The sequence below is a fragment of the Erigeron canadensis genome, chromosome 3 (genome assembly GCF_010389155.1).
Source record: "Erigeron canadensis isolate Cc75 chromosome 3, C_canadensis_v1, whole genome shotgun sequence".
Taxonomy (NCBI): domain Eukaryota; kingdom Viridiplantae; phylum Streptophyta; class Magnoliopsida; order Asterales; family Asteraceae; genus Erigeron; species Erigeron canadensis.
The window spans coordinates 4,757,193-4,770,661 of NC_057763.1; the positions used below are offsets into that span (position 1 = coordinate 4,757,193).

Consider the following 13,469-nt stretch of genomic DNA (forward strand, 5'->3'; position numbering starts at 1 on the left):
CTGGTGTAAAGTGAGGCCTGGGGAGATGGCAAATTGGTCAGAACCGTCGCACTCTCCTCACGTGAGGCAAAGTTTTTGGCGGCCATGTCAGCAAATGCCAAGCGTTGTGGTTGAGAAACCTTGTCAATGAAATTACGGGGTTCAAAACCAGAGTTTGTAAAGGTCTTAGTTGACAATGAAGCAGCGACTTGGGCAAAGTTGGTTGTTTACTTGAATATTTAAACCACGTTTCTTTTATCCATTTGGGTGTGTGTAATCTTTTTGTTGCTTATTAATGAAATAAAGCAGTGATAACATTTTGACTACTAAATCATGTTGTTAACCGCTGTCCTAACACAACAAGTCACACTTTGTATATACATAGATAGCTGAAACAATTAAGCATAGAATTACATACCCTCCGACAAACATAAGTAGCCTTTTTTTCATATGTGGGGGGCTACGGGAAAGAACTGAACATGCATCAATAATCGCAGTTGAAAATATCGCCCCACCATTATAAATAATATGTGCGAAACAAGCATAGACCCTTATCAATTCAATCATACAAAACATATAAACATATATATATACACACACATATATATATAGCTAAAATGAAGGAAGGAAGGAAGGAAGCCAAGCGAAACCTTGTTCTTCAAGTCTGCTTAGGATTTTTTCGAGATTATTAGTGGGAGGAAGGAAAAGGCCATATTCTCCTTCAGCCATTGTATATATGCCCACTGTATTCTCTCGGTTAAACTGTTGTCAGAAAAAAACAATTTCAATATGTAATTTCAACATAAATAGATAAATAATGGCACCGGAATGTAACCACTACGACCAAAAGGTTATGTAATGTAACCAACTACTAGACTAGCTATGTAGTGTAGAAAATACCATAGAACAAAACACCATTTTTTCCGGCGAGTGTTGGATTCGAAAAATTTTGGTCAGGGTTTGTGCGGGATCATTTTTTGAGTCGATTGGTGGTAGTTTCAAATCTTAATTCGAACAAACAACAAAGTTATCGCGATTCTATTTTTTCCGGTGAAACAACTATGGCCACATGTGTGTATAACCTGATGGAAACCTGTTGTAGCAGGTTGCTTACATTGCATAACCCAAAAAACAAAGTTGGTTACACTAGATAGCAAGTCGAGTAGATGGGTACATTACATAGCCTTTTAGTCATAGTTGGTTACACTCTCATGCCTTTATCCCTTATTTAATTGTAGAGGAAAAACTTTATCTATATCGATATCTATATATATACTAGTCCTAATACCCATACGATAATGATAAATATAATATATGTTTAGTTAGAGTTTTGGATTTACCTTAAATTTTACAATCACATCAAAATTGACACTTGTAAGCATAGTGGATGACGACAAATAACCTTGTAATTTCGAATCGAAAACTCAAATTTTTGAAGTCTTTATGTTAATAACTTATTATTATAAGTAATATAAGTATTAGGAGTTGAAGAATTGAGAAAAAAAAATAATTTTAATAATTAGAAAACGATCAATCATATAAGGTTATATATATATATATATTTATCTATAATCCAAGAGTTAAAGTTTAATTCAAAGTTTAATAGGGAAATTGAATCTATATACAGTTAAAAAAGCTAATTTATTAAATAAATAAATTAAAAAGACATTTGTCGATCAAGGATTACACTACGTGTCGTTTCAAGAACATGTTAATCCTGTTTTAGTTTATTAATTGGTAGATTATTTTTATTGTAAAACAAATACCATTTTTAACTTTCAACATTTGACTATTCATTAAAACCACATTACAACAATAACCTACATTACCCACCGTCGCTACCGCAGCCACCACCAATCTCCGCCACCACCATCCATCTCCACCAACACCATCGCCCTCATTACATCGACACCACCGTCGCCACTCGCCGCCACCACCCACGCCGCTATTACACCGCCGCATTGCATAAGTTACGTTGTAGTGTATATAAAAGAAATCATCAAATCCAAAAACCCGGCAGTCCAACATTAATACAAATGAAATCCACAAACCCAAAAACCCTTAATACAAAACAAAAAGGGAAAATTTCCTAAATAGTCGATAATAGATGTGTATATTTAAATTTAGATACCTACAATTTGATTTACCAATTTAGTCAATTATTTTTTACTATCCAATTTATATGGTAAGAAATAAAACCATCTTACACGTGGGACATTTAGTGTAAGTGCCCTCTTGAATCTTGATAATGTGTAGCAGGTATTTTTGCAATTGACTCTTTTTGGTCGTACCTGATGTGCTAGCTCTTTTTGGTCTTGTTTCTTTTTGATTTTTGCGGGTTTCTCGAAATTTTTATGAAAGTGCATAAAAAACATTATAAAAACATTATGAAATGAAAATCGGTGGCTCGGGCTTCGTTGATGAGGTTTTTCTTATGTTTTGGGTCATCGTAATCGGTACAAGTTTTTTCAACCTTTTTGCAGTTTTAGCAGTTAAAGTCTCGAGATAGGTCTAGATAATATAATAAGTTGATATCTAGATTGTTGTAATTAGGGATGGCAACGGGTCGGGTATGGTCCGGGTTTAGGTAATCCCAGACCCGAACCCGATTAAAAATCTCTGTTTCAAATCTGGATCCGGACCCGACGGGTCCCTGTTTGCTTACTAACCGTTGGGAATCAAGAATACTTTATTAATGTATAAATTTTTTGAAGTTAGGATAGGATTATTCATCACATCATACACATTATATATCACCAATTCTGCTCGAGAATCTATATTATACATCACCTACGAATTGAATCCGTTACCATATATTTATATTAAAGGAGCCTTCATTTTTAATAATACAGTATAACTCGCAGATTCTATATTCACATGCATCTATTTTATAAAAATGATGATAAAATTCCTTTAATTAAATAAATCATGGTCTGAATTTTTGATTTAAGAATAGATAGTAATATTATGATTCATATGTAAACATTTCATTACTACCTAATATAAAATATACGGTTTGGGTATATAGGGTAAAAATATTTTGAGAACCCTTTTTCTTTTACGAGAACCTTTAAGAATTTTTCAAATCAAGTCCAACCGATGATTATTCTTTACATGAAAATTGTTTTTTTAATTGTTTTCTGAATAACTTATATGTAATTTTGAAGTTTATAATTGTGTGGAGGCATGGATTATCATCCATTATACAATTATGTGGAGATTTGGATTCTTGATCACATGTGCACGAATATTGTTATGATTACATGTGATCGACTTGCATACATGTGATCATAGCAATATTCGTGCACATGTGATAAGAATCCAAATCTCCACATAATTGTATAACGGATGATAATCCATGCTCCACACAATTATAAACTTCAAAATTACACATAAGTTATTCAAAAAACAATCAAAAAACAATTTTCATGTAAAGAACAATCATCAGTTGGGCTTGATTTGAAAAATTCTTAAAGGTTCCCGTAAACAAAAAAGGTTCTCAAAATATCTTACGAACATATATATATATTATTTTGTGTATATATATATAAAGTCTTCACATCTAAAAGGGTGAAGAATTATCTCAAAATTTCACACTTCAAAGTGTGAAAAATCATTAAAAGATTCTCACATTTCGAGGTGCGAGGAATTAATCCAAAATCCTAACACTTTGAAGTGTGAGGAATCACAAAAATTATCACACTTAAAAGTGTGAGGAATTACTTCAAAATCATCACATTTTAAGGTGTGAGGAATCACACAAAAATTATTACATTTAGAAGTGTGAAGAATTACTTCAAAATCCTCACATTTAGAAGTGTGAGGATTATTTCAAGTTAATAACGTTTATAATTGAAAACTTTCTTTTCTAATTTTGTGACACCTATTCTCCTCGCATACCAACCAAATGCGAACTTTATAATTCTATACATTTATAAGTGTTTATATATGCTTTAGAAATTGTTAACATATGAAGACTTTGCTGTAATGCCAGTACAAGTATATCTGTACATGTAAATTTTGGATAAATCCGAAAAATTTGAAAAGTTGATACGAACGGATTTGGATTTCTTGAACACCCCTACCCAGTAACCAAACAAAACAAGTCACACTTTGTATGGATTTATATAGTTAGTTTAATTTCTAAAAAGAATAAGACGAGCTAAAACAATTAAGCATAGAATTTACATACATATACCCTCTGACAAACATAAGCACCCTTCTTTTCCTATGTAGCGGACTATTAGTCTTGGAAAAAACTAAACATGCACCGCCAACGCCGTGTGAAAATGTCACCTCACCAGAATATTGTAGATCTGAGAAACAAACATAGTCAATCATACATACATGATATATATATATATATATATATGCATATAACTAATTGGAAGGAAGCCAAGCCAAACCATTTTTTAAGGGAGTAGGATTTTGGAAAGATCACGAGTAGGATAAAGCAGAGGTTTAAGTTGTCCTGAAGCCATTGTGAATAGGCCCACAGTATATATATATATACACACATATAGATAGTTGGTTTTGAAAATTTAATAGCATAAAAAAAAAAAGAAGAAAGAATAAAAGATGAAAATACCTCGGCGTCGTCGGCCGCCATGAAGATTAAGGTACGGTACCTGCAGAAAAAAAGTAATCAAATTTAAAACATTCATCATCAAAAAAGAAAAAAAAATTGATAATTGGATAACTTACAGCGGGTAGGTGGGTCAAAAAAAGAAATTAGCATAAGCGATTCACGATCAAATAACACCTGAAATCATCAACAAATTATAATTATTATTATTGTTAATAAAAAGGGCGGGAGTTTCAGGCTGATTACTCAAAAGCCCGTGTCCAAGGTCTAAAAGATACCTCACTCGAATCATTTTTAACATTATTATATTATCTTAATAAAAGAGTAAAAAATAAAAAAAAACTTTTTGGTGTTCACTAAGTTCCATTTTTATTTTTTTTATTTTCCAAGTTATACAAGTATTTTTGCCATGTGAAAATATAAGTTTCAACATTTCTATATAAGCTTATCTCATAAAGTCATGATAGGTCTATAAATGATGTAGAACGAAAACTAGATAATGAATCAAAACTTTTGATTCACAACGGTGAGTTTTTTTTTTAAATAATCATTATATTTTTAAAAAAATATTGAAGATTAGGAAAATTCACACATGATTCTAAAAGAAAACCGAAAATTAAGAAAATTCATACACTAACCTGCATTGTGAAAGGAAGTAAATGACTATTCATATATCTCATAACCGAATAGTCTCCAACTACATGCATATATAATGAAAGACAAAACTCGAACGGGCCTAAAAAACAAGTCGGCCGAAAGTGATAACAAAAGAAAGTCCAAAAAGCCGAAATGATGCATAAAAAGTCTAATAGCTCATTGAAAATGATCTTTTGTTGGCCAAGAGAGGTGTTTATAGAAATGTCCTCCTTCCAACTACTTGTCACGAGGAATAATGCCCGCGCAATGCGGCGGCGAAAATTCACAACGTGTGATATGTCGTGATGACGACAATTTACAAAGTGTAATAAGTATTAGGTAACATGAAGTTTGAGAAGTTACATATCTGTCACGTCAAAAACCTTAAAACCGAAATGGTCACATTGATTTGTTACGTCAAAAGCATTAATAATGTATTTCTAAATATCAAAGTAACAAAATTGTTACATACTATCTAGAGGATGATTGTCCACAAAGATCTAATACCGGTATGACACTTATTCAAAAGTAACAAATAAATTATGCAATTGTTAAAATAAAATCCATTGGAATTATAGGATTATTAAGTCTTTGTTTTGCAATATACCCAATCTTCATTCCCTGAGTTGTTCATATCTTCATTCCCAGACACCACCATTGTTTTGAATCTACATTCTAAAAAGTACTAAGAATGAGACGATGGTTAGGCCGTTCCGCTGATAATAGAAGTGACTCGACATATTCCCTGCAAACTGTGACAAGCAACAATCAGATGATGCAAGTACATATACCACAATTATAACCGCAAGCAGGACCTATGAATGGTGAACCTAAAGCAACAAATTTGATTATTGTACAATACATCAGTTTCTTACATAATTAAAAGGGACAAAAGAACTTCCAGTAAACTTATCTTGCCAGTTTTGAGTTGCACTAAATAACTCACATTTTAAACTAAATAACCTAAAGCAGGACCTATGATGGTTAAAGTAGGACCTATGATGGTTAGATCTACACAAGAAATCAGTAGGCAAGTGTGCGCCCACCAAATGATAAACATGTCAAGTCATTTAATGACTTGGTAGAAAAGGACCAAAGCAAGAACACATGACAGAGTCCTAATCAAACAGTTGTAGTAGGGTACTATGTTCAAACAGGTTGGTCAAATGGGCAGCATTCTATTGTTAGTCAAACGGGTCGTTGGACAAACACTTAGGTCTAAAAGTAATGGGTAACAACATCAATCAGCTTGTCATGAATGGCAACGGCATACAAATACATTTAAGTTACATAACATTAATGTATAATAAGCAAAAAGAGTTTTTACCTTAAGAAAATGAGGAGAGATCGTCTATTGGACCAAGTCCAGAACTGATGATAACGCTAACAAACCTGAACAAAAAGAAAATCAAAACAGTGAATGATAAATGAATGCATTTTTACTATCTATAATATAATATATACACCAATAATCAAGAATGAATGACTTGTAAGGACAAAGGAGTTGAGTTAGCATCTTGAAACGTTCGGTTGTCACACGGCAGTAGCTTTTCTACTCCAAATCATGTTTAGAAAATTAAACAAACTCAATTGACATAGTCTCAAAACTGAAAAGGAAATCAAACACCTAGAATACAGTAACTTGCATATTATTCGAATCATGTAACACAACTTATGACATGAGAACATAACCACATATTCAAAGGACGATTCAATTAATGTACATAAAAATGACAATTCAAATGGTGATTTCTAGAATTATCAAAGGACGATTCAATTAATGTACACAAAAATGACAATTCAAATGGTGATTTCTAGAATTACCTGGTGAAGGACAGTATGTGTGTTCCCCCTAATAATACACAAAGTAGAAATTTTCTAATTGTAAACATCGATGAAAAAAAGCAGTCGTATAAGAAAAACAGATTTGATATAAGATGGTACAAATAACAATATTATACAGCATACTTTGAGTCAGATATACTGAGATATGTGGCTATATACACATATCACATCCATTGGTTTATCAACAATCTGAATGCATCCATTCTCAATCTGCTCTGTGGCATACAAATGGAGACACTCCATTCGAGTCAGATATACTGAGATATGTGGCCATATACATTTGAGTATGACACGAAGATGACAACGGGATGCAAGAATATGTTTGAAAAGGGATCCTATTTTTAAGCACAAAACATATCTACATTCTTTTCACATGCTAACCAACAACCAATTCTAGATGATAATTCATTTGGTGCAGGTGATGGTAAATGAACATCTCAACATAATATATGGGTAGCTATCATAATAACAATACATATTTTAATCACTTTCGCCCTCGTCACCTATCATAATAACATTAGTAAATGAAATAATGACTAATAAATGTAAGTTACCTTGGAAGCGTGACGTGTGACAGATGAAGTCAGACGTGAAGATCCAGCTAGAAAGGTATTGGTGGGGATTTCATTGTACACCGGCTCGTCCAATGTATCTAGGCCTATACGATTGTCATCATTCATTGGTTGTTTCTGTTTACTTGTGGATGCTACATGTGTAACACAACTTTCTGTAAGGATTTTGTTCAATGAAGATCTCCTCGGTTGGACGCCTTTGTATAAGGTAAGAGGGGAATTTTGATTAGGCGGTTTGAGAGAAAGATGTTGGTTGGATTGTGTTATATTTTCTTTATTCCCTACTGGTGGAGTAGTTTGGGGAGCTGGCATCATGTTCTGCCTTGTAGTCCTGTAATACGATGAGCGATTCCGTGAATGATTCGTCAACTCTCCAAACGGGACCCTTTGTTGTACTGTATTTTTCTTTGCCCTTTGTTGTGCCTTGTAGTCTTTGTTGTATTCGTCTCTTATATCTACATGATTCGAAAATGTCAGGCAAAAAAAATGCAGACAAATTATATAAAAAGCAACAATTAGTAGCATATATAATCATAAATAATAAGTAAATACCTAGGCGTATATCAATATTAGGTTGGGAAACATCACCAGTCATGCATTTCCTCATTTTAGCATTATCCTTTCGCCGGGCATAGTAATCTCGATGGTATTGTCTTCATTTTTCTGTGTACAATTTGTGTGTATTAGTTCAGGAGGTGAAAGATAAATTGTATACAACCCAAAACCAACCAAAAGTAAACCATCAGGTGAGAGCTCACACACCTTTTGCCAAATCAATACTTATGTCGTTGGCCTTTGTAGTTGCAGTTCCATGAGTTTGATCAGGCTCCTGAATATAGAATGGAATGGTGTGAATTGTAATTTATGAAAGTTATTAATTATACATTTGGACAAAGTGCAGGATGTACTATGCAATGGTTTTCTGAGTATTTAGGACATACATAAGTTTTAGTTTCAAAGGTCAAACGACACGATATTACCTATATACATATATATATGTACATATACTTATGCCTGTAACATATCAAAGTACCTTTTAATATCTTACATCTTACATTATAGCTAACATTTATGCTCTATTTTTGAGTTTTTATTGAAAGAAAAGAAAGGAGAAGATTTGATAAAGGGAGAAAGGATAGAAAGTTATAGGAGAAAAATGCATTCTTGAGTTGAAAAGGAAAATAAAAAGCTCAACTATCAGATTGGATGAAACCACCACCTTCCACCATGCAACCACCACCTGCAACCACCCGTTCTAAAATAAGGTAGTAGTAGTCTAAAAGGATAAAGGTTTAAGTCTCCACCATGTTAAGAGCAAGCTCCTCCACTGCTACAGTCATCAGTACCACATCATCATCATGGGTCTTGTGTGTGAGGTTGGTTTAAAGGGTGAGGAGATAATCAAAGAATTTTTCCATCCAAAAATGGCCATAAAATTTTTGGATGAAAAAGCCCTAATTTTTCCTTTCCTATACTTTCGAATCCATTAAGAAAAAATTTACAAGAATGCAAAAAGGTAAGATTTCTTCTCTTTTCTTTTCCTTTCTTTCAAATAAAAATCTCAAGAATGCAGTGTTAATGTAAAGGTCGGGAAACAGAAAACTATATACATTAATCTATGATAGTTTACGTAAATGCCCAAAACTCGAAGTGTACCATGTTACTATAAGCGTAAGTGGTATCTAAGTAGTGAAAAAAACAGGTCACATGCGTAATTTTGATAATGTTATTGTTATCAATTGCAGTAAATTGCAAGAAAATAACTATCAATAAAAAAAAAATCACTCAAGAATTTTATCGAACACCTTTTATGCATTGTATAAATAAGTAACTAATATTAGAAGAAACATTACCAGAAGGTGATCAGAGTCACACAACATCGGTGGAAAGACGGCGGAGATGATCAGGAGTGACACTCATGAATTATATATAGTCCAAAACAACAGCGGAGGAGATGATGACACTGATGAAATATACACTCCAAAACCACGGTGGCGAACAGTGATACACAGTGGTGGTGCAGCCAAGAGAGACAGAGGCACTGATTAATCAATGGTGGTGTTGTTGAAGGAGATGGTTGCACTGATTAAGACGGCAATGGTGAGAGGTAGGAGACGGTGGTGCTGAGAAAGAGGGGAAAATTACTTGTGAGGGTATATTGGATGGTATTATTAATCCGTTATTAAGAGGGTCATATAAGGGTAAATTAGGTACTTTAAATCATTATTTGAGATTTCAAAAAGAGGGGTCCTGCTTTATATAGTATTATAGATATAGATATAGATATAGATTATAGATATGCTATGCTGATAACTTAATGCAACACCTTAAGTGTTTTGTAGCTTAAGTTATAAAATGCAACACCTTTAGTAACTTAGTCTTTGGTCCTCTTAATAAATAATAGCTTTACCAATCAATAAATCATCTTCAAAGTGGATTTGTTGTGTCATTATATGTTTGATTCACTTTTTACCAAGCTGAATCGAAAAATATATGTCAGAAAACAATGCTAATTAATATCAATCGATAACAGTCAAATTAAAGATATTTCTTTCGGCGAAACATGGAAAGAATGATAACCAAATGAGCGATTTAGCGTTTCCTTGTTACAACAATTAATCTGGAAAAAAAAAAGACATAGAAGGTACTGAATTAAATACATCTAACAATTGTGAGAGAGCTCCCGCTGAAGACAACACCATTCACGTGCGCGCTTCCAGATTAGGACGTCAGTAGCTTTTTAAACTGATTAGGAGAAAATTCGAGAGGCGCAGACTCACAGTACTTAAACTTATATGAAATTTTTTTTTTTTTTGGAAGGTATCAGAAAAGAAGTTAAAGAATGCTTATTTAAAATCACCCGGCTCATCCACCCATTTGCCGTCTACCTTGACAACCCAAATTGATAAAGTTCCTCTCTTTTTATTAACAATATAGGAGAATGCTATTAGATTGCCATTTGCTTACTGTTGAACCACTTATGCTGGAGAATATGGAGGGCTAGAAACGAAATAGTATTCCATGGGACATCTTTGTGTATACATAGGTGGTTTGAACTTTGAAGACATTCAATCACCTAACATCCTATGAGTTAAGAACCAAGTTATAAAAGTATCGTTCGAGTTGAAAAGTGGAGGATAATTTTATATTAAATTAATTATAGTTATGTTCGTGTGTATAACTCTTTGGGTGAGAGCTTTTATGATAAGTCAATAATCCAAAAAAATGGAACGAAAATTCAAAGAGCTTATAATCATGAAGCTTACTTCAAATGGCAGTAGGCATGTCAGATCAGGTTTTCAGTCGATTCCACAATTAAGCAGACATGAAGGTATTGATGCTTTCTTCCATCACCTCCATGATAATAAAATAGGGAACTCATGTAAAATGTGGGAAGAGCTATTTGTATCATCTAATGGTTTGCCTAGCTATCATATATTACCTCAGTTCAAAACATGTATGTTCTTTTAGTTGGTAGTCTACCACTCTCCAAAAACATAATTGATACATCACAGACCATGATATTATAGGAATCTACCAAAATCATGAAAAATGGCCTTTGTGCAATTCTGCAATGGAAAACCTGAAAGGTTGTGTCTAGAGGTGGCAATTGTTGCCCTGTTTACTTATTAACAGGCTGATATGAGTTGTTTATTACTTCATATTGGTCAATCAGGTCAAATCAGCTAAAAGGAATCCATTGAAAGTCAACCGAAGTATATTGCATAAAATCTCCTATATCATTTGTATCCAAAAAAGTAAAATTCCTATTAAAAGTAATAATAATAATAATAATAATAATAATCATATTTGATGCACTAATTATGCATAAACCGTATGAAAATTTTGGACAAAAAGTGATATAATCAACTCAATCTGACCATATGATGAATGACATGTTTTCCCTTTGGCGACGCCCCAACCTGCACAACCTATCATTTTGCCTTGATGCATTTAAGCCGGGCCACTTCTTGGCACATTGGTTCCTTTCTTAGTATATAGGCATTGAGTTGGTGGGGTTACTACACTTATTCTTATAGGATCGTGGAGATTTGGTAGAGTCAACCGTATTCACGACTTCATGAACCGGCTCATAAGTTATTCTGGCTTTCTGTTCTTGGTGTTGGAATGGCTGCTCTAATGGTAAATCTCCATTCTTCATTCTAAGTTTATCCGTAAACTAGCATGATTCTGTTGCTTCTTATGTTAATGGTCGCTTAATCCCTTTATTCCTAAAAGCTGAAACCTTTGACAGGTGACTTAAGATATTAGGTGAAGTGACACCAAAACATGTGCAGCCTATTCAACTCAATAGCTTATGGCCTTAACTCTCGGGGGGCACTTTTTGAATTACTGGATCTGTAAGTTTTTATTAACAGTTACATTTCCACTGCATATACAAAGAGAATCTTAAGAGAGTCCATCCACATGTAGAGGCAGCAAAATTGGCAGGTCAGGTGGGTTAGGTAAAATGAACTTTGTTCAAACCTTTTATTTTATCGTACAGGTCAGGTTGACTCGAAAAAGTTTTGTTTAAGTTTTGTTATACAATTACTTTGTTGAATATATTCACAAAAAATTACTATCATATTATGTAGTCTTTATACAAAACGATTTAGGGGGTTGTTATATGCTTTAAGAATACACATCAGGCAACTTGAAACTCATTTGACCTGTTTCTTTTTTTTTTTAACAGACATTGTTGAGTCCACCCATTTGACGAGTTACAGATAGAACATAAATCGATCCATTTGTAAGTAAATGGCTTGAAATTTCCATGTCAAATGCATAGATTAATGTTTTTCGTATCTATCTCCATCAATTATCATTGATATTTTGATATATGATATAAATAATAAATCCCATAATCTGTCAATATCTACTACCATGATCATAGTATATATTTCCAAAAGGTAATGTTAGATGTACTTATACATGTTGGTTTTCATTTTCCGTGTACATGAATATTTCCAGCTTACCTGAAAGCATTAGAAGATGGTTCCCAAAAAAGTTAATGTCAAGAAGCCAACTACAGCAACATGAAAGTGAACTCATCTCTTTGAGAGTTGAAGAGCAGCGTCAATAGTAACACGAGGAGATCAAACCATTCTAAATCTCATCTTTCTTCCTATGAATGAGAAGATATCAAAATGTTCTCAAAGAATTTTTTGATATCAAAAGGTTCTCTAAATTGGTATGTTGGATAAGTTGGGTAATGGGTCAAAACAGGCTTGTGTGTCTCACTGTTTTGTTTTGTTTTTTTTTTTTAATTTCTTTTCCTTACAAGTCGATATATGTTGCCATGTTGGGTGTCTTGCAGTTTAGAAATTGCATATATTGTAAAGAAACATGACACGTACATGCATACTACATGTTTCTTTCAAACGAAGATTTCATTCCATGACTCACATCAAACATAGATACAGAGAAAGATCAACAACAAGCACAAGAATCATCAACAAGCTAGCATAATTTGTTCATCATTCGCACTCCTAAACAACCAGTATCCAACAGCCATTCCAGCTACGGTTGCCACAAACACACCACCATTAAAAGACATCGTAGAGTTTACCCTGAAAATTAATGACCCTAAAGTAAGAAAGTAAGTGAACCACAAATCAGTTTTCCATAATTCGACAAGTAGTGTGACATTGTTGCCCCAGTAGAAGGTCAAGTCTATCATAGTTGAGTTTTCCGGTTCCTTGTGCTTGCTTAAACTGGAGCTTTGAATCAAGGGTAATTTCCAAAAAGGTGGTCTAGTACTGGCAGTAGTACACATATACCACTCAATCTTTTTGGATTCATTTATCCGTACTAAACACACAAGTACAATACGACGGTAGCATAAATAA

General features: G+C 33.5%; 1 protein-coding gene and 1 long non-coding RNA gene across 2 annotated transcripts; both read right to left on the minus strand.

Annotated features, from left to right (window-relative positions):
- Positions 1 to 4,064: 4,064 nt before the first annotated feature.
- On the minus strand, positions 4,065 to 4,740 carry LOC122590759. Its single transcript, XR_006322594.1, has 3 exons — positions 4,684 to 4,740; positions 4,568 to 4,607; positions 4,065 to 4,295 (listed from the first exon to the last, which is right to left on the minus strand). It is a non-coding gene; the product is annotated as an uncharacterized LOC122590759 (long non-coding RNA).
- An 8,282-nt stretch (positions 4,741 to 13,022) lies between these two features.
- Positions 13,023 to 13,445, minus strand: LOC122592494 (copper transporter 5.1-like). Its single transcript, XM_043764735.1, has one exon. It carries the CDS (start codon positions 13,394 to 13,396, stop codon positions 13,073 to 13,075), a length of 324 nt encoding a protein of 107 aa, XP_043620670.1. The 5' UTR covers positions 13,397 to 13,445; the 3' UTR covers positions 13,023 to 13,072.
- Positions 13,446 to 13,469: the final 24 nt, after the last annotated feature.

Bases quoted from the DNA above. Each gene is read 5' to 3' on its own strand.
- LOC122592494 (XM_043764735.1), bottom strand. From the start codon at position 13,396: ATGTGTACTACTGCCAGTACTAGACCACCTTTTTGGAAATTACCCTTG.